Source organism: Ranitomeya variabilis, chromosome 1 (genome assembly GCF_051348905.1).
Source record: "Ranitomeya variabilis isolate aRanVar5 chromosome 1, aRanVar5.hap1, whole genome shotgun sequence".
Classification (NCBI taxonomy): Eukaryota; Metazoa; Chordata; class Amphibia; order Anura; family Dendrobatidae; genus Ranitomeya; species Ranitomeya variabilis.
The window spans coordinates 553,012,802-553,039,049 of record NC_135232.1 but is presented as its reverse complement, the minus strand read 5'-3'; the positions used below and the strand labels follow the sequence as shown (position 1 = coordinate 553,039,049).

General features: G+C 49.3%; 1 protein-coding gene across 5 annotated transcripts in view; it reads left to right on the top strand.

Annotated features, from left to right (window-relative positions):
- TRIM46 (tripartite motif containing 46) overlaps positions 1-26,248 on the top strand; it is a 131,595-nt gene that overhangs the window by 102,418 nt on the left and 2,929 nt on the right. For 3 of the 5 annotated variants that reach the window (XM_077256016.1, XM_077256007.1, XM_077255992.1), the window contains 8 exons: positions 7,186-7,429; positions 7,560-7,906; positions 18,526-18,669; positions 20,140-20,235; positions 20,560-20,813; positions 21,142-21,263; positions 21,835-22,134; positions 25,610-25,907. In XM_077256016.1, coding sequence (XP_077112131.1) covers positions 7,192-7,429; positions 7,560-7,906; positions 18,526-18,669; positions 20,140-20,235; positions 20,560-20,813; positions 21,142-21,263; positions 21,835-22,134; positions 25,610-25,907 — 1,799 coding nt within the window. In that variant the 5' untranslated portion in view covers positions 7,186-7,191. The remainder of the gene's footprint in view (positions 1-7,185; positions 7,430-7,559; positions 7,907-18,525; positions 18,670-20,139; positions 20,236-20,559; positions 20,814-21,141; positions 21,264-21,834; positions 22,135-25,609; positions 25,908-26,248) is intronic. The other 2 variants (XM_077255991.1, XM_077255998.1) reach the window with 1 other exon arrangement.

Below are 26,248 nucleotides of genomic sequence, written 5' to 3'. Positions count from 1 at the left end.
TCCTAGCCTGTTGCCTGCAAATGCAATGATCTGAGAATATGTGAGTGTTACCTTTTCTTCCTTTAATCCTTTTATTTTCATAATTACCTTGTACATATTTGCAATTGTCTCATTTGTAACATCTTTGTAAAATATTTTATAAACACTGCCTAAAAATCATTTATGGAGTATAATATTTAATACTAGTTCGTTCTTCCTGCCCTAAACCGTACCCTGTCTCTGAAGGGAATTACGCTACTATTTTGGGGGTTAGCTCCGGACCTGTTTGATCGGAGCTGGTGGCAACTTACCGTGTGCCGGCTTTTTGGGGGGGTCACTGTAGCGACTGCGGCTTGATAATTATTGTTCCTGCCTGAGTGGGAGTAGTTATCGCGTTGCTGCAGTGCGCCCAATAGCCAGTACATAGCAGGCAGCCTTTCTGGCGACTAATTACCCCAGGTGCAGTACCTAATCTGACCTGAGAGTAAGGGGGGCGCCAGAGAGCTGCAAGTGTTAAGTGGAACTGTAAGCGGGATAGACACAAATCCCTGCAGTTCATGGTATATTGAAGAGCAGTGGGATACCTAAAATAAGCCCCTGCTGCAAACTAAGAGGTCAATAGCCTCGTGTGTGTTTTTTTTTCATCACATTGTGGCAGTGGAGGGATAACTAGGATAAGCCCCCCTGCACATGTGATAGCCGTCTGCTGGTCTAAAGTCACCCCAATCCGTGACATATTGTGGGCAGCGGCTAAGGGATCTTGACAATTGGTGACAGTCACGGTGTGAATCGTGACATGGGTCTGTAACCATGGCAGACCTAAAACGACCAAATCATTCATTTTATGCAGAACAAGAAAACGAATCACCTCCCGATGTTCAGGAGTCATGCACATGGTCACTTGTGTCCAATACTGCGGTTTATTTTCCGCCAGTGGCGTAGCATCAATTCCTCTGAGAGGAATCGGAACCTTTAAAGGCTCCAGGACAAAACCGCAGCGCTTGGCAAACGACAAGTCCATAAGACTCAGGGCAGCACCTGAATCCACAAACGCCATAACAGGGTAGGAAGACAATGAACAAATTAAAGTCACAGACAAAATAAATTTAGGCTGCAAATTACCAATGGTGACAGGACTGACAACCTTGGTTAGGCGTTTAGAGCATGCTGATATAACATGTGTAGAATCACCACAGTAAAAACACAGCCCATTCTGACGTCTATAATTTTGTCGTTCGGTTCTAGTCAGGATTCTATCGCATTGCATTGAGACAGGTGTCTGTTCAGACAACACCGCCAGAGGTTTAGCGGATTTGAACTCCCGCAAACGCCGATCAATCTGAATAGCCAGCGCCATAGAATCATTCAGACTTGTAGGAATGGTAAAACCCACCATCACATTCTTAATGGCTTCAGAAAGGCCATTTCTGAAATTTGCGGCCAGAGCACATTCATTCCATCGAGTAAGCACGGACCATTTCCGAAATTTTTGGCAGTACACCTCAGCTTCATCCTGGCCCTGAGAGATGGCCAGTAGAGCTTTTTCTGCCTGAATTTCAAGATTAGGCTCCTCATAAAGCAATCCGAGCGCCAGAAAAAACGCATCAACATCCGCCAATGCAGGATCTCCTGGCGCTAACGAGAAAGCCCAATCCTGAGGGTCGCCACGCAAGAAGGAGATAATAATTTTGACTTGCTGAGCTGAATCTCCAGACGAACGAGGTTTCAAAGATAGAAACAATTTACAATTATTCCTAAAATTCCTAAACTTAAATCGATCTCCAGAGAACAGCTCAGGAATAGGTATCTTAGGCTCTGACATAGGACTGCTAACAACAAAATCCTGAATGCCCTGCACACGTGCAGCAAGCTGATCCACACTAGTAATCAAGGTCTGAACATTCATGTCTGCAGAAAAGCTTCAAGCCACTCAGAGATAAAGGGGAGGAAGAAAAAAAACAAAAAAAAAACTCAGAACTTCTTTTCTTTTAATCCCACTTCAGCAATGCATTAACTATTTATTGGCCTGGCATACTGTTATGATCCCAATGGCAGGGGACCTCAAAGATTACAGCAAAGTCTGCAAAACATAAATACCAGCTCATAGGGAAGTGGTAACTAGGCTGACCATATACCTGATCCTAGCGCAAACACTAACAGCAGCCGGGGAACGTGCCTACGTTGGTCCTAGACGTCTCGCGCCAGCCGGAGAACTAACTACCCCTATCAGGGAAAATAAGACCTCTCTTGCCTCCAGAGAAAAGACCCCAAAGTAATACAAGCCCCCAACAAATAATAACGGTGAGGTAAGAAGAAAAGACAAACGTAAGAATGAACTAGATTTAGCAAAGAGAGGCCCACTGACTAATAGCAGAATATAGTAAGAAGACTTATATGGTCAGCAAAAAACCCTGCAAAATATCCACGCTGAATATCCAAGAACCCCCAAACCGACTGACGGTGTGGGGGGAGAATATCAGCCCCCCTAGAGCTTCCAGCAATAACAGGAATCACATATTGTACAAGCTGGACAAAAAATATGAACAATGCAAATGATCAAGAGTACGAAAGCAGGACTTAGCTTATCTTGCAAAGAACCAGGACCTGAAGACAGGAGCAAACAGAAGTGAACTGATTACAACGATGCCAGGCACTGGACTGAGAATCCAGGAAGTTTAAATAGCAACACCCCAAGCCTAACGAAGCAGGTGAGCACCAACCTGGTAAAAGACAATCCAAGTGCCAAATCACTAGTGACCACAAGAGGGAGCCAAAAAGTATAGTTCACAACAGTCTGCTAACGATTGGAGCTAATTTTCCATTCAAAAAGTCAAATGGCACGCCTCCCCTTCCGAGCCTTGCCGTGCACCCAAACAGTGGTTTACCCCCACATATGAGGTATCGGCGTACTCAGGAGAAATTGCCCAACAAATGTTAGGATCCATTTTATCCTGTTGCCCATGTGAAAATGAAAAAATTGAGGCTAAAAGAAATTTTGTGTGAAAAAAAAGTACTTTTTCATTTTTACGGATCAATTTGTGAAGCACCTGAGGGTTTAAAGTGCTCACTATGCTTCTAGATAAGTTCCTTGGGGGTCTACTTTCCAAAATGGGGTCACTTGTGGGGGAGCTCCAATATTTAGGCACACAGGGGCTCTCCAAACGTGACATGGTGTCCGCTAGCGATGGAGATAATTTTTCATTCAAAAAGTCAAATGGCGCTCCTTCCCTTCCGAGCCTTACCATGTGCCCAAACAGTGGTTTACCCCCACATGTGAGGTATCGGTGTACTCAGGAGAAATTGTCCAACAAATTTTAGGATCCATTTTATTCTGTTGCCCATGTGAAAATGAAAAAATTGAGGCTAAAATAATTTTTTTGTGAAAATAAAGTACTGTTTCATTTTTACGGATCAATTTGTGAAGCACCTGGGGGTTTAAAGTGCTCACTATGCTTCTAGATAAGTTCCTTGGGGGGTCTAGTTTCCAAAATGGGGTCACTTGTGGGGGAGCTCCAATGTTTAGGCACACGGGGGCTCTCCAAACGCAACATGGTGTCCGTTAAAGATTGGAGCCAATTTTTCATTCAAAAAGTCAAATGGCGCTCCTTCCCTTCCGAGCCCTGTCGTGCGCCCAAACAGTGGTTTACCCCCACATATGAGGTATTAGCGTACTCAGGACAAATTGGACAACAACGTTCGTGGTCCAGTTTCTCCTTTTACCCTTGGGAAAATAAAAAAATTGTTGCTAAAAGATCATTATTGTGACTAAAAAGTTAAATGTTCATTTTTTACTTCCATGTTGCTTCTGCTGCTGTGAAACACCTGAAGGGTTGATAAACTTCTTGAATGTGGTTTTGAGCACCTTGAGGGGTGCAGTTTTTAGAATGGTGTCACTTTTGGGTATTTTCAGCCATATAGAACCCTCAAAATGACTTCAAATGTGAGGTGGTCCCTAAAAAAAATGGTTTTGTAAATTTTGTTGTAAAAATGAGAAATCACTGGTCAAATTTTAACCCTTATAACTTCCTAGCAAAAAAAAAATTTGTTTCCAAAATTGTGCTGATGTAAAGTAGACATGTGGGAAATGTTATTTATTAACTATTTTGTGTCACATAACTCTCTGGTTTAACAGAATAAAAATTAAAAATGTGAAAATTGCGAAATTTTCAAAATTTTCGCCAAATTTCCGTTTTTTTCACAAATAAACTCAGAAATTATCGACCTAAATTTACCACTTACATGAAGCCCAATATGTCACGAAAAAACAATCTCAGAATCGCTAGGATCCGTTGAAGCGTTCCTGAGTTATTACCTCATAAAGGGACACTGGTCAGAATTGTAAAAAACGGCAAGGTCATTAAGGCCAAAATAGGCTGGGTCATGAAGGGGTTAAAGGAAGGCTACATTCAGAGATGTCAGATTCATCATCACAGTTGTCATTGTCCCGTACTGCTGCTAGCACCTTGTTAGGCCGTCTAGGACACTTAGGACAATTGATCAAGAAGTGGTCAGACTGGCCGCAGTAGAAACATAGACTTTCACGAAGGCGATGCTCCCGACGCTCATTGATCTTGCGCCTCTGAACGGAATCAATTTGCATGGGCACCTCCTCCACCTCCCGAGATGTTTTACCTGCAGGCTCTTTGGAAGGAAGGGAAAAGTTAGAAATACGGTTATATGCAGCAAACTTCTCCTGCCTACGCTCAGTAAGGCGAATGTCAATGCGCACACAATGCTGTATAAATGTCTCTAGCTCTTGTGGTGACTCAGAGCGAGCTAGTTCATCTTTTACAATACTAGACAGACCCCTTTTAAAAATAGGCAATTGTGCATAACTGTCCCAATTGGTATCTACCGCTAATCTCCTGAATTCAGTAGCATACTCAATAACAGAACGTTTTGCCTGGCATAAAGACAATAAAGCAGATTCAGCGGTTGCACGGTGATTAGGATCATCAAAGATTAATGCCATAGCGACCAAGAAATCATCCAAGTTATTTAACCGTGGGTCATGAGACTCAATCATCGGATTCGCCCAGGCGAGCGCTCGTGCTGTCAGCAGCATTATTGCACACAATACTTTGGATCCATCATTAGGAAAACTGTCAGCATGCACATCAAAATATAGCATACATTGATTCACAAAGCCACGAAATTTGTCGCGATCACCATTAAATCTGAATGGGGGCAACTTAGGTGGGCTAGCTGGTGGCGGTTGCCCAGAGGGAAAAGTCGCTTGTGCAGCTATTTGCGTGCTTATGTCCTGAAAAGCCCGTCCATACTGGGACTCTATGCCAGCAAGTTTGTTTTCCTGGGCTGCCATGCGGGTGCTTAAGTCCTGCAAAGTCTGTCCAAACACTTGTTGTTTTGAGTTCAAAGCTTCCAATCTTCTTTTGCAGACCTTCCACATCTTTCTGCAGTGATCTAATTATGGAAAACACCTGCTCTAGTCTGCTTTCTGCAGTCATTATTCCAGCAGTCTCCTTTTTTTTTTTTTAGGCTAGAGTATCCTGTAATAATTATAGGGGATAACTCAGGAGACTCTTTGCGTGGAACAAGACAACTACAGGACACAGTTTTATAAGTGGTAAAGTCTATATTATCACACGGTGATTCAAACAGGTGCAGAGAGAAACTCAAGTCCACAACACTTGGTGCAATTATCAAATGCAGCTCAGCAGTCTATAGGAAACTTCAGAGGAAAATGCAATCACGCAGAAAGTCTACGAAGCACATTTATTCTTGAGGATACTTGACACGAATAAGTCCTTGCTTAGTCCACAACACAGATATGCTTATAAGGCAGTTCAAATAATATCTTAGCTCAACCAGGGAGGTCTGGGTAATAGTCTCAGGTTCTTGCAGAGCAGAAACAGCTTACATGTCCAGCAAATGCAGATGGAAGCAAACACGAGCAGCAGATGAAGAAGGATAGAAGAGAGTTCTACTTACAGCGTGTGAGGCAAGTGCCGTGTCCCTCCATCCCAACGCGCGTTTCGTCCACACTTCTTCAGTTATGAATATATATTAGAACATGAGAAATCTAATTGAATGGATCATGTATTTGTATTAGATGTTTTCATATTCCTCTGAGAATTGTTTAATGAGACTAGTAGCCTAGTAGTCCCTCACATCTGAGGTTATAGTTTTTTTCTGGTTAATTGTAGTTAGTTTACATCTCAAATTATTTAATAAAAGATGATTTTAATGATATCATTTTGAATCTGTGTTTTTCTGTTCACTTCCTGTGGGATTTGATAGTATAATGGACGGAATTAGATGTAATGTGATGCACAGTAGTAAGTAAGTAAGAAACAAGTAGTGAAGCGAGCAGTCTTCTGAAGTCTTTTTGCCCAGGGTACAACTGCTCTATAGATGTGACATGCATCTTGATGTATCTTCTGAGCACATGGGCAAACAGGAGATGAAATGATCTGAATGCTATGTAAGTGTTTTTTCAATTTTAATCCTTTTATTTGTAATGTACACATGATTTTGTCTTCTTTATAATATCTTTTTTATACCTTGTAAACATTGCCTACCTTTTTTTGGAGTAAAATATAAAATTACTAACTTGTCTCTCCATGCTCTAAAGGAACTGTCGCATCCTCAGAAGTGAATTACGCTACTGATTGGGTTGGCTCCAGACCCGTCAATACTTTGAAAAATCGGAGCTTGTGGCAGCATACTTTGCTCTGTGTGTTTGGGAGGCTTTGTAGCGACGGCAGCCTTGATAATTATTGTTCCCGCCTGAGTGGGAGTAGTTATATCACCCTCGCTGCAGCGAGCCCAATAGCCAGTACATAGCAAGCAGCCTTTCTGGTGACTAATTACCCTAGGTGCAGTACCCTGTCTGACCTGAGGGTAAGGGGGGCGCCAGAAAGCTGCACGTTCCAAACTGGAGCTGGGAAGTGGGATATAGATAAATCCCCTTCAGAAGGAGCCAGGGGCAACCAAACAACCCCGGTTCGTGACAAATTGGTGTGAGTGGTGGGGATGATAAAGGTATCTTCCCCATGAACCATGACATAGTGGTTGGGATACCTGACATATCCGGTGGGATCTGTGACATATTGGTGGTAGCATGGTGGGATCCGTGGCAGGAGGTGAGCAAGGAACCCTCACACTGTCCGACTTCTGGGATTATGGTACAGGGGGCCACGTGGAGTACCGGTTACATGACTCTTCTCCTTTCTGTCATTACAGACCAGTATGAAGAACATGGAGCGTGAGCTCTTGTGTCCAGTGTGTAAGGAGATGTACAAGCACCCAGTCATCCTGCCGTGTAAGCACAACGTGTGCCAGGTGTGTGCCAGCGAGATCTTGATGCAGAGGGGCTACGTGTGTGACCCCAACTCCGAGCCCAACTCCCCCGCATCCTCGCCCTCCACCCGGAGCCCAAGGCAGGGCCGGAGAGTGGTCCTCAAGCAGGAACGGCTGATGAAGTCAGGTAACCCCAGCATATATTGTGCCTTTCTACATGTCAGGTGCGGAGGCTGAGCCAGCTCCAGATCTATGTGGGGGCCATATGCTGCATTGTTACTCTCAGGACAAGTTCGGTCACTGTGCCATCTCTTCAGCAGGTTTTGGTACGTACCCAGGGAGGAAGCGGTGCAGCGGGCACACACAGAGCGTGCTTTTCCCATGTCCTTCCTGCCAGCATGATGTGGACCTCGGTGAAAGGGGTCTGGGCAATCTTTTCCGAAACCTGACCCTGGAGCGTGTGGTAGAGCGGTACCGGCAGACAGTGAACATCAGCACCGCCATCATGTGCCAGTTCTGTAAACCACCACAGCAGGAGGCCAGTAAAGGCTGCATCGAGTGTCGGGCCAGCTTCTGCAACGAATGCTTCAAGCTCTACCATCCCTGGGGCACTCAGAAGGCCCAGCACGAGCCCACGCCTCCCACCATGAGCTTCAAACCAAAGGTGAAGCCATTGGCATATAGGAAGGCGCTAAGCTCCTGACTTATGAGCAGACCCTGCTCGAGAGGAAGACTGAGAGACCCTGACTGACGGGGAGACCCTGAGATTCTTATTGATGGGGAGAATCTAACTGACGGGGAGACCTTGATTGACTCATACTGACTGGGAGACCCTGATATTCTTACTGATGGGGAGACCCTGACTGACTAGGGGACCCTGAGACTCTTACTGATGGTGAGACCCTGTTTAATGGGGAGACCCTGAGACTCTCACTGATGGGGAGACCCTGACTAATAAAGTATCTTTATTGAACTTTTCCATCGATTTTTACAAGACCACATTATCCGATGGGACAAGGAAAGGGAAAGACCAAATTTAAATTAAAAACAAAAGTTCCCATTTACAAAAAAAAGGACAAAACATATAGTCATCACCACTGTAATGCCTAGAAAGAAAACATCTCCTTTTGGAGCTTCTAGTCGTGCAATCATTATTATTGCTCATGGAAAAAACATGAATCATATCTCTCGTAATCCTCTTTATTAAATCAAGCCCAATCTACAGTATATCTCACTAATTGCCTTGATGGGAGCCCTGGTTCATCCATCCAGACAGCCCAAAGCTGTTCAAATATATTAATATTGCCTCTTTTCTTTTTTGTACACAAAGAACCTGAGACTGTTATGATAGGGAGACCCTGAGGGAGACACTGATAGGGAGACCTTCAGTAATGGGATGACCCTGAGACCTACTGATGGGAAGACCCTGACTAAGGCCAGAGTCAGACGCAACGTATGAAAAATTGGTCCTATTCTTTCGGCCGAGAGTCGCACAAATGTTCTCCGTATGATCATCCGTGTGTAATGTGTTTGCAATACGATGATGAGATTTCCTCACATCTATGTATCTGTATGACATCCGTATGACATGTGTATGGCTTTACATTTCTCACTGCTTTTCCCCAATGAATTTAATGGTTCAATGGGCTGAAATGAGGAAAATGGTTGCGTATTTCTCGCAAGTCACACTGATGGTCCGTGTGGTGTCCGTTTTTTTTCTCGCACCCATAGACTTACATTGGCGAGACTCGGCCGATATACGCGTAAAATCACAGCATGCTGAGATTTCACTTGCACATAGAATACGCCCGAGAAAAAAAACGGCGATGTGACACTGGTCCGAGTGCTATGTGATATTTTCTCGCATAGCACTCGTCTGTATTGTACACTAGTGTGACTCCGGCCTAATGGGGAGAACCTGAGTCTCTTACTGATGGGGAGACCCTGAGACTCCTACTGACTGGGAGACCCTGAGTAATGGGGAGACCCTAAGACTCTTACTGTTGGGGAGACTCTGGCTGACGGGGAGACTCTGAGATTCTTACTGATGGGGAGACCCTGATTGACTCTTACTAATTGGGCAACTGTGAGACTCTTACTGATGGGGAGACCCTTACTTACAGGGAGACCCTGAGACTCTTAATGATGGGTTAACCCTGACTAATGGGAAGACCCTGAGAATCTTACTGATGAGCAGACCCTGGCTAACTCTTACTGACTGGGAGACTCTGATTCACACTTACTGGGAGACGCTAAGACTCTTACTGATGAGCAGACCCTGGCTGACTCTTACTGACTGGAAGACTCTAATTCACTCTTACTTACTGGGAGACGCTAAGACTTTTACTGACGGGGAGACCCTGAGACTCTTACTGATGGGGAGACCCTGACTGACTGGGAGACCTTGAGAATCTTACTGGTGGGGAGACCCTGAGACTCTTACTGATGGCTATGCCCTAGCTGACTCTTACTGACTCGGAGACCCTGAGACTCTTACTGATGGGGGGACCCTGACTGACTGGGAGACCATGAGACTCTTACTGGTGGGGAGACCCTGAGACTCTTACTGATGGCTATACCCTGGCTGACTCTTACTGACTCAGAGACACTGAGACTCTTACTGATGGCTATACCCTGGCTGACTCTTACTGACTCGGAGACACTGAGACTCTTACTGATGGGGAGACCCTGACTGACTGGGAGACCATGAGACTCTTACTGGTGGGGAGACCCTGAGACTTACTGATGGCTATACCCTGGCTGACTCTTACTGACTCGGAGACACTGAGACTCTTACTGATGGGGAGACCCTGACTGACTAGGAGACCTTGGCAATTTTACTGACTCGGAGACCCTGAGACCCTTACTGATGGCTATACCCTGGATAACTCTTACTGACTCGGAGACCCTGAGACTCTTACTGATGGTGAGACCCTGACTGACTGGGCGACCATGAGACTCATACTGATGGGGAGACCCTGAGACTCTTACTGATGGGGAGACCGTGGCTGACTCTTACTGACTGTGAGAGCTTGAGACTCTTACTGATGAGTAGACCCTGGCTGACTCTTACTGACTGGGAGACCCTGATTCACTCTTACTGACTGGGAGACCCTGAGACTTTTACTGATGGGGAAACCCTGAGACTCTTGCTGATGGGGAGACCCTGACTGACTGGGAGACCTTGACAATCTTAATGACTCGGAGACCCTGAGACTCTTTCTGATGGCTATGCCCTGACTGACTCTTACTGACTCGGAGACCCAGAGACTCGTACTGATGGGGGGACCCTGACTGACAGAGAGACCCTGAGACTCTTACTGATGGGGAGACCCTGAGACTCTTACTGATGGGGAGACCTTGACTGACTGGGAGACAATGAGACTCTTACTGGTGGGGAGACCCTGAGACTCTTACTGATGGGGAGACCCTGGCTGACTCTTACTGACTGTGAGAGCTTGAGACTCTTACTGATGAGTAGACCCTGGCTGACTCTTACTGACTGGGAGACCCTGATTCACTCTTACTGACTGGGAGACCCAGAGACTTTTACTGATGGGGAAACCCTGAGACTCTTACTGATGGGGAGACCCTGACTGACTGGGAGACCATGAGACTCTTACTGATGGGGAGACCCTGAGACTCTTACTGATGGAAAGACCCTGGCTGACTCTTACTGACTATGAGACCTTGAGACTCTTACTGATAGGTAGACCCTGGCTGACTCTTACTGACTGGGTGACCCTGTTTCACTCTTACTGACTGGGAGACCCTGAGACTCTTACTGATGGGGAGACCCTGACTGACTGGGAGACCTTGAGAATCTTACTGATGGGGAGACCCTGGATGACTCTTACTGTCTGTGAGACCTTGAGACTCTTACTGATGAGCAGACCCTGGCTGAGTCTTACTGACTGGGAGACTCTGATTCACTCTTACTGGGAGATGCTAAGACTTTTACTGATGGGGAGACCCTGAGACTCTTACTGATGGGGAGACCCTGAATGACTGGGAGACCTTGACAAACTTACTGACTCTGAGACCTTGAGACTCTTTCCGATGGCTATGCCCTGGCTGACTCTTACTGACTCGGAGACCCAGAGACTCGTACTGATGGGGGGACCCTGACTGACAGAGAGACCATGAGACTCTTACTGATGGGGAGACCCTGAGACTCTTACTGATGGCTATACCCTGGCTGACTCTTACTGACTCGGAGACACTGAAACTCTTACTGATGAGGAGACCCTGACTGACTGGGAGACCATGAGACTCTTACTGATGGGGAGACCCTGAGACTCTTACTGATGGGGAGACCCTGGCTGACTCTTACTGACTGTGAGACCTTGAGACTCTTACTGAAGGGTAGACCCTGGCTGACTCTTACTGACTGGGAGACCCTGATTCACTCTTACTGACTGGGAGACCCTGAGACTTTTACTGATGGGGAGACCCTGAGACTCTTACTGATGGGGAGACCCTGACTGACTGGGAGACCTTGAGAATCTTATTGATGTGGAGTCCCTGGCTGACTCTTACTGACTGGGAGACCCTGATTCACTCTTACTGACTGGGAGACCCTGAGACTCTTACTGATGGGGAGTCCCTGACTGACTGGGAGACCCTGAGACTTTTACTGATGGGGAGACCCTGACTGATGAGGAGACCCTGAGACTTTTACTGATGGGGAGACCCTGGCTCTCTGTTACTGTATTATTTTTTGCCCCAAAAGATGCCTTAGGGCTTATTTTCAGGGGGATGTCTTATTTTATTTCAAGAACAACAATCCACATTTATTCCTAACAAAAAAGTCAAGATTTATTCAAATATAATTGTGTCCTCATATTGTGGAGCATCATCATAGCTCTCCAAACCCTGATTTCCATCATGAATTTCTTGTTGCCTTTAGAATCATTGACCCGAATTTCTCATGTCCAGTATTATCGCTTTCCTTAAATGAGCGCCTCTTGTCCATGTAGTCTGCTTCTAGCGCATTGGCCACCCAACTGTCAGTGATTTTCTTGCTTGTCTTCACCCAAGTCACAACCTATTGCTGTCTAGTTTTCATAAAGTTGTACTGCTGATGTCTGTCCATTCTATTTTCAGTGTAGTCAATAATTTCCAAGTGTAAATGGTCCTTGAAGGGATTGTTTATTGCAATATGAGGAGTCTGGAGATGGGCAATCATTCCTGCGGGAATCATTATTTCATCTATTTTTCTCCCATGAAGGGCATCCCCAAAATAAAGCAGACACCCTCAAATGAAAGCAGGCACCCCCAAAAGAAAGACTGCACCGCTAAAAAAAAGCAGACATCTCAAAAGAAAGAAGGCACTCCCAAAAGAAAGCAGGGCATCCGTCCTGTGTAATTTAGGAGAGGTCTCCGTCCTGTGTAATACAGGAGAGGTCTCTGTCCAGTGTAATATAGGAATGGCCTCCATCCCATGTAATATAGGAGAGGTCTCCATCCCGTGTAATATAGGAGAGGCATCCGTCCTGTGTAATATAGGAGAGGCCTCTTTTCCGTGTAATATAGAAGAGGCCTCCATCCCATGTAATATAGGGGAGGCTTCCAATCCGTGTAATATAGGTGAGGCCTCCATCCTCTGTAATGTACCATGGGCCCCATATAATGCTCCTCCATAGAGTATATAAATGGGCCCCATAGAATGCTCCTCCATACCTCCAGACAATATATCATAAGCCCCATAGAATGCTCCTCCATACAGTGTATCATGGGCCCCATAGAATGCTCCTCCATACAGTATATCATGGGCCCCAGAGAATGCTCCTCCATACAATATATCATAAGCCCCACAGAATGCTCAATACATTATATCATGGGCCCCATAGAATGCTCTTCCATACAGTATATCATGGGTCCCATAGAATGCTCCTCCATACCGTATAACATGGGCCCTACTGTATATAATACTCATCCATACAGTATATCATGGGCCCCTAGAATGCTCCTCCATACAGTATAGCATGGGCCCCATAGCATACTCCTCCATACAGTATATCATGGGCCCCATATAATGCTCCTCCATATAGTATATCATGAGTCCCATAGAATGCTCCTCCATAAAGTATATCATGGGCCCCATAGAATACTTCTACACACAGTTTATTATGGGCCCCATAGAATGCTACTCCATATAGTATATCATGGGCCCCACGGAATGCTAATCCATGCAGTATATCATGGGCCCCATAGAATGATTCTCCATACAGTATATCATGGGCCTCATAGAATGATTATCCATACAGTATATCATGGGCTCCATAGAATACTCTTCCATACAGTATATCATGGACCCCATATAATGCTCCCCCATACAGTATATCATGGGCCCCATATAATGTTCCTTCATACAGTATATCATGGGCCCCATATAATACTCCTCCATACAGTATATCATGGTCTCCATATAATACTCCTCCATGCAGAATATCAGGGGCCCCATATAATGCTCCTTTATACAGCATATCATGGGCCCCTAGAATGCTCCTCCATACAGTATAGCATGGGCCCCATAGCATACTCCTCCATACAGTATATCATGGGCCCCATATAATGCTCCTCCATATAGTATATCATGGGTCCCATAGAATGCTCCTCCATATAGTGTATCATAGGCCCCATAGAATGCTTCTCCACACAGTTTATTATGGGCCCCATAGAATGCTTCTCCACACAGTTTATTATGGGCCCCATAGAATGCTTCTCCACACAGTTTATTATGAGCTCCATAGAATGCTCCTCCATACAGTATATCATAGACCCCTAGAATGCTCCTCCATACAGTATTTCATGGGCCCCTAGAATGTTCCTCCATACAGTATATCATTGACCCCTACAATGCTCCTACATACAGTATGTCATTGGCCCCATAGAATTCTCCCGTATACAGTATATAATGGGCCACATAGAGTAAACTTCCTTACAGTATATCATGAGCGCCATAGAATGCTCCTCTCTACAGCATAACATACGCTCCATATAATGCTCCTACATGCAGTATATCATGGGCCCCTAGAATGCTCCTCCATACAGTATAGCATGGGCCCCATAGCATACTCCTCCATACAGTATATCATGGGCCCCATATAATGCTCCTCCATATAGTATATCATGGGTCCCATTGAATGCTCCTCCATACAGTATATCATGGGCCCCATATAATGCTCCTTCATACAGTATATCATGGGCCCCATATAATACTCCTCCATATAGTATATCATGGGCTGCATATAATACTCCTCTATGCAGAATATCAGGGGCCCCATATAATGCTCCTTTATACAGTTTATCATGGACCCCATATAATACTCCTCCATACAGTATGTCATGGGCCCCATTGAATGCTCCGGCATACAGTATATCATGGGCTCCATATAATACTCCTCCATACAGTATATCTTGGATGCAATGGAATGCTCCTCCATACAGTATATCATGGGCCCAGGAGAATGCTCCTCCATACAGTATATTGTGAGCCCCATAGAATGCTCCTGCATAGAGTATATAATGGCCACATAGAATGCTCCTCCCTGCCTTATATCATGGGCCCCTAGAAACCTCCTCCATACAATATAGCATGGGCCCCAAAGAATGCTCCTCCATATTTTATGTAATGGGCCCCATAGAATGCTTCTCCATACAGTATATCATGGACCCCATAGAATGCTATTCCATTCAGTATATCAGGAGCCCCACAGAATGCTCCTCCATACAATATACGGTATATATATATCATGGGCCCCATAGAATGGTCCTCAATACATTATATAATGGGCCCCATAGAATACTCCTCCATACAGTATATCATGGGCCCCATAGAATGCTTCTCCATACATTATGTAATGGGCCCCATATAATGCTCCTCCTTACAGTATTTCATAGGCTCCATATAATACTCCTTCATACAGTATATCATGGGCCCCGTAGAATGCTCTCCCATACAGTACATCATGGGCCCTATATAATGCACCTCCATACAGTATATCATGAGCCCCATAGAATGCTTCTCTAAGCAGTATATATCATGGGCCCCATAGAATGCTCCTGCATACAGTATATCATGGGCCCCATAGAATGCTCCCCCATACAGTATATCATGGTCTTCATAGAATACTCCTCTGTACATCATATCATGGGCCCAATAGAAAGCTTTGCCATGCAGTATATTATGGGCCCCTTAAAATGCTCCTCCATACATGATATGTATCATGGGCCCCATATAATGCTCTTCCCTACATTATATAATGCGCCCCTTAGAATGCTCAATACAGTATATCATGGACCCCATAGAGTGCTCCTCCACACAGAATATAATGGGCCCCACAGAATGCTCTTCCATACAGTATATCAAGGGCCTCATATAATGCTCCCCCATACAGTATATCATGGGCTCCATAGAATGCTCCTCCATACATTATATATTGGACCCCATTGAATGTTCCTCTATTCAGTATATCATAGGCCCCATAGAATGCTCCTCCATACAGTATATTGTGGGCCACATAGTACTCAGAACAGAAAGGCTGAGCGTGCCGTGATGACAGCATTGCGCCCTCTGCCCTGAAACATCTGTTGCAGAGTCAGAAGGCTGTGAAGACACAGCAGCTGCCTGGCACGAGGATAGGTGAGTATTTGAGGGGGAGTAGGTGCCCAGTGCCAGTGCTGGCAACAGACCCAATAGGATGTGTTCTCCCCTTTTCCCATTCGCCCTGGGCCCTAGAACTTACCTGTGTTCGCCGGTTGGTGCCTCTGGCCCTGATTGTGGTGGTGGGTCAGGTGTTCATGCGCACGCCCATGCACGTCTCTGTCTCCTGCTCTGTTAAATGGCCCGCGTCCCTAAATTTATATTTTCTTCCTCCTCTCTGTGGTACCCATTGGGCATTTCACATCCCAGTATGGATCCCAGCGGTCCCCATACCTCCCAGTGCAGATCTTTGTGGTCCCAACTGCTCCCTGTGCAAATCCCTATGGTCACTCACCACTGCTCCCAGTACAGATCCTTGTTGTCCCCACTGCTCCCAGTACAGATCCTTGTTGTCCCAAGTGCTCCCAGTACAGATCCTTGTGGTCCCCACTTTTCCCAGTACAGATCCCTTTGTTCACCACTAGAGATGAGTGAGTGTACAGCCTGAACACATGCAGGGATTGCCTGTTTGTTAGGGAATCTCCACATGTATTCAGGCTGTCTAGCAGCCGCAAATCATGCAGCTGCGGAGACACAAACATAATCTACGAGCACACCCAAAATACTCGGAGAACACCCGCGAATACTCAGAAAACCCGAGTAACGAGCACACTCGCTCATCACTAGTCCCCACTACTCCTGGTACAGATCCCTGTGGTCCCTACTGCTCCCAGTACATATCCCTGTGGTCTACGCTCCTCCCAGTACAGATTCCTGTGGTCCCCACTGCTCCCAGTACAGATTCCGGTGTTGCCTACTGCTCCCAGTACAGATCCCTGTGACCCCCACTTCTCCCAGTACAGATCCATGCGGTATAGTTTCCCCTAGTCTCGACTTTAGGAGATTCAGTATAAGGCTGTTACATGGTACAGTGATGGGGTGACTCTGACTGGGAGACCCTTGCAACTCTTACTGACAGGGAGATACTAACTGACGGGGGGACTGTGACTGATGGGGAGACTGTGACCGACAGGGAGACTCTGACTGATAGGGAGACTCTTACTGATGGAGAGACTGACTGACGGAGATACCCTGACTGACGGGGAGACCATGACTGACGATGAGACCCTGACTGACTGGTGACCCTGACTGACGGGGAGACTGTGACTGACGAGGAGAACCTGACTGATGGGTATACCCTGACTGACGGGGATACACTTACTGAAGAGGAGACTGTGACTGTGGAGGAGACTGTGACTGACGAGGAGACTGTGACTGACGGGTAGACCCTGACTGACGGTGAGACTGTGACTGAGAGACTGTGACTGACGAGGAGAACCTGACTGAAGGGTAGACCCTGACTGACAGGGATACACTTAGACGGGGAGACTGTGACTGTGGAGGAGACTGTGACTGACGAGGAGACTGTGACTGACGGGTAGAACCTGACTAGCGGGTAGACCCTGACTGAGGTGGAGACCGTGACTGATGGGGAGACTGTGACTGACGGGGAGACTGTGACTGACGGGGAGACTCTTAGTGGTGAGGAAACTCTTAGTGACGGGGAGACTGTGTATCCACGTCAGTCACGGTCTCCCCATCAGTCAAAGTCTCCACGTCACTAAGAGTTTCCTCATCACTAAGAATCTCCCCATCAGTCACAGTCTCCTGTAACTCCTGTGACTGACGGGTAAAACCTGACTTATGGGGAGACTGTGACTGATGGGGAGACCATGACTGACAGGAGTCCGTGACTGACGGGGAGACTGTTACTGACGGGGAGACTGTGACTGACGTGGATACACTTACTGACGGGGATGCACTTAGTGACGGGGAGACTGTGACTGACGAGGAGACTGTGACTGATGGGAAGACCCTGACTGACAGGTAGACCCAGACTGATTGGTGGACCCTGACAGGGAGACCCTGACTGACGGGTACATAAGAAGAAGGGGGGCTGACAGCACTCACGTATCGGGGCGCCCGTTCCAAATCCAGGGAACCTTCCTGGATAATCCAAACAGTCAAATAGTAGAAGAACAGCGGTCCATTACTACACCCGGATGGAGCGCTGTTCTTCTAGTATTTGCCTGGCTGATGGGTAGACAGTGACTGACGGGAAAACCCTGACTGACAGTGAGACCCTGACTGACAGGAGACGGGGGGGGGGGGTCTCTGACTGATGGAGGGGCCCTGTGACCCTGACTGACGGTGAGACCCTGACTGACGGGAGACTCTTACTGACAGGAGACGGGGGGGGGGGGGGGGTCTCTGACTGATGGAGGGGCCCTGTGACCCTGACTGACGGTGAGACCCTGACTGACGGGAGACTCTTACTGACAGGAGACGGGGGGGGGGGGGGGGGGGTGTCTCTGACTGATGGAGGGGCCCTGTGACCCTGACTGACGGTGAGACCCTGACTGACGGGAGACTCTTACTGACAGGAGACGGGGGGGGGGGGGGGGGGTGTCTCTGACTGATGGAGGGGCCCTGTGACCCTGACTGACGGTGAGACCCTGACTGACGGGAGACTCTTACTGACAGGAGACGGGGGGGGTGTCTCTGACTGATGGAGGGGCCCTGTGACCCTGACTGATGACCCACTATGAGACCCTGATTTGTTCCTTTCTTTATAGGGTCTGATGTGTCCGGACCACAAGGAGGAGGTTATGCTGTACTGTAAGACGTGTCAGCGGTTGGTGTGTCAGATCTGCCGGGTACGGCGGACGCACAGCGGGCACAAGATCACTCCCATCATCAGTGCCTACCAGGCTTTGAAGGTGAGAGGACCACGTGTGGTGTGAATGTAATCTTGGAGTGTCACCGCCGAGCTTCTGGTGTTAGAGGTCTGCGCTTGTCAGGTGGTGGTGCTCTCTGACTGCAGAGCTTTTTAGTTAGTACTGTGTTATACAGCTGACCAGCAGAGGGAGACACAGACCATACATAGATAAACACAGAGCAGATAAGTCTACACACCGCTGAAAAATCCCACCTTTTTGACATGTAAATAATCTTATCAAGAAGAATAATTTCTGAACCTTTTCCACCTTTATCTTCTCCCAGACTCATTTAGCAACAAACTGTTTTTTTTTCCACCAGGAAAAAATGTCAATGAGCATAAATCTGGATGCATAAATCTGCACTCCCTGACTAATACTTTGTTGCAGTCCCCTGTGACTTTCCGGCAGTGCTCAGTCTTTTTTGGTTGTAGTTTATCAGCACGGCACATCTAGAATTGTCGATCTTTGCCAGTTCCTCCTTGCAGCAGCTCCACATCTGTCAGATTGCGGGGACATCAGCTGTACAGCACCCTGTTCAGGTCACCACAGATTGTCCCTCAGATTCAGGTCTGGGCTCAGCCCTTCCATCTTCTCCTGGTGAAGCCGTTCTTTTGGGCATTTGGGGGTCTACTGGTGTTGCTGAATATCAGCTTTGCAATAAAGATCACTGTCTCATCAGACAGAACACGTTTTCTGCTTCTGGCCTGGAACATCGCCGGCCTGGAGGGTTTTTTTTGTAAGAACAGGCTCCATCTTTCCCCCGACCCCACAGGCTGGAGATAAGAAGAATACGGGACATTGTGGTCACATGCAGAACACAACCAGGACTGCCCAAAATTTCCTGCAGCTCCTTTAATGTTGCAGTTAGCTTCTTGCAGCCTCCAGTACTGATGTTCTTCTTCTAAACTTCTGAGGGATGTCCAAATCTCGGTAATGTCACTGTTGTGCCGGATTTCAACCCCTACTTGATGACGTTTTCAGTGTCCATGGTCGATCTAATGCCTGGGAAATATTTTTGTCCCCTTCTCCTGACTGACAACTTTTCACAATGAGATCCTTTGCTGTGTTGTCGGCTGTTAACAGAAATGTCAGGCAGGAAAATCCTCCTAGAGCAGCAACACTTTCTCTGGGGTTAATCAGAATGGCTGTAAATGACTGCGGCTGAGCACTGACCACTATGCAACATGAGGGGCAATGTGATCAGCTGATTCTGAACACAACCGAAATTATAGGAGGGTTTTCACACACTTATGCAACCACATTATTGTGGTTTATTTTTATGTTCCCCTCAAAATGATTTCAATTTGTCTCTCACCAGATTATGGTGATAAAGGTGATGGTTAAAGATAGAAGTTCTGCAATGTTTCTTCTTGTAGGATAATTTACAAGATAAAGACTTGGCATTTTATAGGGGTGTGTAGACTTTCGTATATATAAGTGCTGTGTGTGTATAATCTATATGTGTTGCAGGATAAACTGGGTAAGACGCTGGCGTACATCTTGGGCAGTCAGCACATTGTGCAGGGACAGATCAGTGAGCTGGAGGACAGCATGAAGCAGACGGAGGTGAGAGGACCCAGCTCACAACCCTCCTGACTTGTCACTCCATAGCCCCGCCCCTTCTAACCATAACTGTCCCTTATAATCATAGCCCCACCCCTTCTAGCCATAACCCTGCCCCTTCTAACCATAGCCCCACCCCTTCTAGCCATAATCCTGCCCCTTCTAACCATAGCCCCACTCCTAACCATAACCCTGCCCATCACCTCTAACATGGCTCCTATCTCCTGCCTGCTCATTCGCCTTCCTACCAGATTTTTCTTGCCTTGGGCTCCACCCTTTCATCACACACTGATTCTGCCCACTCATGACCCAGAATCCTCTTCACAGTTGCATGGAGCCAAAGCTCAGGAGGAGGTGGTGCAGCTGGTCGGCGCCCTTCGCTCTGCCCTGGATGAGAAGCAGGCAGCCCTGATGCGGGACATCACAGAGCGACAGCGGGAGCGGCGCTGCCTTCTGGAGGCCCAGGTGTGGGAGCGCCAGTCCCTACTGGAAAACTCCGGCCTGGTGAGCTATGCCCACGAGGTGATGAAGGAGACCGAGCAGCCCTGTTTTGTCCTGGCAGCCAAGCAGCTGCATGAGCGGTATGTACCTCGGGGGCAGGGCAGAGTGATTACAAAGTGGGGGGGTGTAGTGCAGGGCTTCTCAGGAGCAGGGCAGAGTGACTACCAAGGGGGTGGGTGTAGTGCAAGGCATCTGGGGGTGGGGCAGAGTGATTACTGAAAAGATGGGTGTAGTGCAAGGCATCTCGGGGGTGGAGTAGAGTGATTACCGAGGTGGTAGGCGTAGTGTAAGGCATCTGGGGGGGCGGGGTAGAGTGATTACTGAGGGGGTTGGCACAGTGCAGGACACCTCTGTGGTGGGTTTTGCAGGCACAGAGGACATGTCAGTAACCATCTCATTCCTCTCCAGGATCGCCCGAGCTCTAGAATCTGTCCAGAGTTTCCGCCCTGCAGCCTGTTCCCCTTTGCCACCCATCAAACTGGACGTGAGCCGCGAGTTGAAGCTGCTGACAGAGCTGAACTTCGTTAGAGGTAAACGCTACATATGAAGTGATGTCTACTGGGTCAGCCTCCTCCATGATAACCCCCTGTCTCCACAGGATAATCCTGAGCAGCGCCCGGGATCACCCAGGCAGGGTCATCTCTGCCGCATGTGCTGGATGTTAACGCTTTGTCATTCACTTCCATTCATTTGAAGGTGTCACCATGCGGAACCTCCATGCCTGTTCTCCCCGGTGATAGTGGGGAGCTGGCGACTTCCCGGAGGGCCCCCGCCCGCCCGTCCGTGGCCCTCCTCACACCCACATGTCCCTCTCTCTGTTTGTAGGGCTCTCAGGGTGATGTCCAGTCCAGGAGATAGCAGAGGCAAGTGACCACCACAATCTCCTGCCCTCACCTCCCCCTTACTGCTGCCAGTCTCCGTCCTGTGCGGGGGATAACTCCCATCCTCTTCCTTCATCCTTCCATCCTCCTGCTCGATCTCTGGTCTACAGTTTCGGGGGTCTTTCTTCCCTCTCTTAGCATGGAATGCTCCCTGCGTCCCTCCTGTCGCTTCTCCTGCCTCTGCCCTCTATCTCACTCAATGTCGCTGCTTCTCTTGCAGCTCCACATGCGCCGGTCATTGACACGCAGCGGACATACGCCTACGACCAGATCTACCTGAGCTGGCGACTCCCACAGGACTCTGCCCCCGCCTGGCATTACACCATAGAGTACCGGAAGATTGACCCGAAACACAAGACCCTAAAGTTGTGGCAGCGACGGGAGGAGGTGTGGAGCCTCAGCACTGTGTTGGAGAGCCCAGATATCGCCAGCATGTACGTGCTGCGGGTGCGTGGCTACAACAAGGCGGGATATGGGGAATACAGCGAGGACATCTATCTGCACACCCCCCCTGCGCCAGGTACGTGTCCACCGGGGAGGCTCGTCGCTTCTGGAGCTGTGAAAGGGAGCGGCGGCCATTGCTTTTTATGTGTTAGTGATTCACAGTTGATGATCCGCTGTAATGATGACATCTGCCGTAAATTCACCTGTAATCACTGCTAGGCTAGTAAAGTCCTAGCCAATCAGAGTTATTGTACAGGCCCAGAGAGCGCGCCTCGTCTGGTGTGCGACCCCAGAGAGCGCGCTTCTTCCAGTGTGCAGCCCCAGGGAGCATGCCTCGTCCAGTGTGCAGCCCCGATTCTGGTGTGCGACCCCAAAGAGCGTGCCTTGGCCAGTGTGCGGCCCCAGGGAGCACGCCTCATCCAGCGTGTGGCCCCAAGGGTCTAGTGTGCGACCCCAGGGAGTGCGCCTCGTCCAGTCTGCGTCCCCAGGGAGCACGCCTCGTCCAGTGTGCAGCCCCAGGGAGCGTGCTTCGTCCAGTGTGCAGCCCCAGGGAGCGTGCCTTGGCCAGTGTTCGGCCCCAGGGAGCACGCCTCATCCAGCGTGTGGCCCCAAGGGTCTAGTGTGCGACCCCAGGGAGTGCGCCTCGTTCAGTGTGTGTCCCCAGGGAGCACGCCTCGTCCAGTGTGCAGCCCCAGGGAGCGCGCCTCGTCCAGTGTGCAGCCCCAGGGAGCACGCCTCTTCCAGTGTGCAGCCCCAGGGAGCGTGCCTTGTCCAGTGTGCGGCCCCAGGGAGCACACCTCATCCAGCTTGCGGCCCCGAGGGTCTGGTGTGCTACCCTAGAGACCGCGCCTCATCCATTGTGCGGCCCCAGGGAGCGCGTCTCGTCCAGCGTGCGGCCCAAGGGAGCACGCCTCGTCCAGTGTGCAGCCCCAGAGAGCGTGCCTCGTACAGTGTGCGGCCCTAGGGAGCGTGCCTCAGCCAGTGTGCGGCCCCAGGGGGAGAGTGCCTTGTCCAGTATGCGGCTCCAGGGAGCGTGCTTCATCCAGTATGCAGCCCCAGGGAGTGTGCCAAAATTGAATGTCTCGTCCAATGTGCGGCCTCAGGGAGCGTGCCTCATCCAGTGTGTGGCCCCAGAGAGCCTTTGGATCGCCCCCATGAAGGGCAATGGGGTACTCAGCACCGGGTCCTTCAGTTCGGGGGATGTCACGGTGGCCCGACCCAATCCGTGGCCCTTTGAGGGACGTCCAATAAAAGGAATAGAGTTTTTGTAGTTTTGGGAAAGGTCTTTAAAGGGGAAGTGTTCGTGACGCCACCTGTGGTATTCGGTCAGGATGACCGACGCTGCTTAGGGGTCCGCTGGGGTGATGTTATGGCAGCTAGATGGTATACCTTCCCACAGGTGAAGTGTATCCCCAGGGCTTCCCAGAGGTGTAGATGGTGGATGGTGTGAGGCGCAGTGAATAACGAGGACACAAGGTTGCAGTCTCTTTACCTTTACTGAAGGCTTCAGTGTCCACAGTCCAGGACACCGGATCACAGGGTAGGCAGAGTCCAGCCGGTCTGAAGGCAAATCCAGAGTCCCCTTATCCAGGTGGAATTCAATAGCCTTCCTATGCGCACAGTAACACAGTAGGTCCCTACTTGCATAAGCTCCAATAAGGCCCTCACTGTTATTACTCCTCTCACTGTTCCCCGTGGTCGGATAGAACAAAACACGTATGACTGGTGGCCTGAGGCTTTTTATAGGGACCCTAGAGACACCCCGGCCCCCACAAGTTGCCACCGTGTCTCCTGTGTATAAAGGTCGGGCAGCCAACGTAGAATTAACTGTCTTGCCAGTCTCTGAAGTAAAGCATAGAGATCCTTACTCCCTCGGTATTCTGGCCACCGGTATTCCTGTGCTTCAGAAGGAGGCAGCCTCTCACAGGACAGAACTCCTTCTGGTTTCCTCTCCTTTTGCTATGACTTTGTTTCTCACTCACTACAATACGCTTCTCTTCAATGTCTCTCTCTTTGGATGCTGCCGCACGTGGGGCAGGCGCAGCTCCGTGGACCCTCGTTAACCCCAGACCGCAGTCTGGATCTGGTTGGAACCCACTCCAGCCAGCTTCTCCCAAACTCCGTCGGGTTCTGACTGTCTAACCTCCTAACCAACCCACCAGTTTTACCTATATGTGAGGAGTGGCCTAGTAGATAGAACCTTTGCTCCCCCTGGTGGCTGGAGTGTGAAGTGTGTTGTGTGGATAGTGATACCTGGACAGAAGATCTCCTTTATTGCCTCCAGACGTAATATTGCTCCCCCTGGTGGAAGAACAACATTACTGCAACGACCAGGACTCTGGGGCGCTGCACCTTCCTCACAGGGCTGTGGATTCGGTAAGCCAAACTTCCGACTCCTCAATTTTCCTGACACTGACTCCACCAAAATGAGCTCCGACTCCATGACTTCTACTTCACAACCCTGACAGGGCTGTGGAGTCAGTAAAACCTCCAACTCCGACTCCTCAATTTTCATGACACGGACTCCACCAAAATAGCCTCCGACTCCACAGCCCTGGTGCCTCATCCAGTGTGCGGCCCCAGGAAGCATGTCTCGTCCAGCGTGCGGCCTCAGGGAGCGTGTCACGTCCAGTGTGCGGCCTCAGGGAGCGCTCTTTGTCCAGTGTGCGGCTCCAGGGACCATGCCCTGTCCAGTATGTGGCTCTAGGGAGTGTGCCTCATCTGGTGTGTGGCTTCAGAGACCATGCCTTGTCTGGTGTGTGACCTCAGACAGCGCTCCCTGTCTTGTATGGGTCCCTAGAGAGCACACCCTGTCCAGAGTTCTGCCCCAGAGAGCGTGCCCCATCCTGTGTGCGGCCCCTGGGAGCACGTCTCCTCTGGTGTATGGCTCCAGAGAGCGTGCCTCATACGGTGTGCGGCCTCAGAGAGCGCTCCTCGTCCAGTGTGCGGCTCCAGGGAGCACGCCTTATCCAGTGAGCGGCCCCAGGGACAATGCCCTGTCCAGTGTGCAACTGAGTGAGAGCACCCTGCCCAGAGTGCCACCCCAGGGAGCGCGCCTCATACGGTGTGCGGCTTCAAAGAGCACTCCTTGTCTGGTGTGTGGCCTCATATAGTGCACCTCGTCTTGTTTGTGGCCCCATGGAGTGTGCCTCTTCTGGTATGCAGTCTCAGAGAGCACGCCTCTTCAGGTGTGTGACCCCAAAGAGTGTGTCTCGTGCGGCCCCATGGAGCACTTCTCATCCAGTATACGGCCCCCAGGGAGCACGCCTCGTCCAGTATGCGGCCCCAGGGAGCGCACCTCACTCGATGTGCAGCCCCAGGAAGTGCCTCGTCTGGTGTGCGACCCCAGAAAGCATGTCTCGTCCAGCATGCAGCCCCAGGGAGGACGCCATGTCCAGTATGTGGCCCCAGGGAGCGCGGCTCGTCTGATGTGCATCCACAAGGAGCATGCCTCATCCGGTTTGTGGCCCCAGGGACTGCCTTGTCCCATGTACGAATCCACCTCTCGTCATCATCCCATGGTCTCATGGATTGTCATTTTCTCTCCCTAGTTCTGAACTTCTTCCTGGACAGCAGTTGTGGATTTCCGCGTGATCGGCTGGTGGTCAGTAAGGATCGCAGGGCAGTGCGCAGTGTACCAGGGGTGCCCATGCTATTTGCTGCAGAGCGATTAATGACAAGCTGCCACGTGTCCATGGAGCTGGTTCTGGGAGATGTGGCCGTCACACAGGGGCGCTATTACTGGGAGTGTTCTGTGGACCCCAGCTCCTACGTGGTCAAAGTGGGTGTGGGACAAGAGAGTAAACTGCAGGAGCTATTCCAGATGCCCCAGGATGTGGTCAGTCCTAGGTGAGACAGGTCTGGGGGAAGGGAACCCTGCTTTGTGTCCTACCTGTGGTGGGACCTATCATTGTGCGTCCTGTGCTGCTGTGGCAAGGGTTGTCTGTTTGCGTCCTGTGCTGCTGTGGTGAGGGCTGTCTGTGGCCATCCTGTGCTACTGCAGTGGGGGCTGTCTGTGGCCGTCCTGTGCTGCTGCGGTGGGGGCTGTCTGTGGCCGTCCTGTGCTGCTGCAGTGGGGGCTGTCTGTGGCCATCCTGTGCTGCTGCGGTGGGGGCTGTCTGTGGCCGTCCTGTGCTGCTGCGGTGGGGCTGTCTGTGGCCATCCTGTGCTGCTGCGGTGAGGGCTGTCTG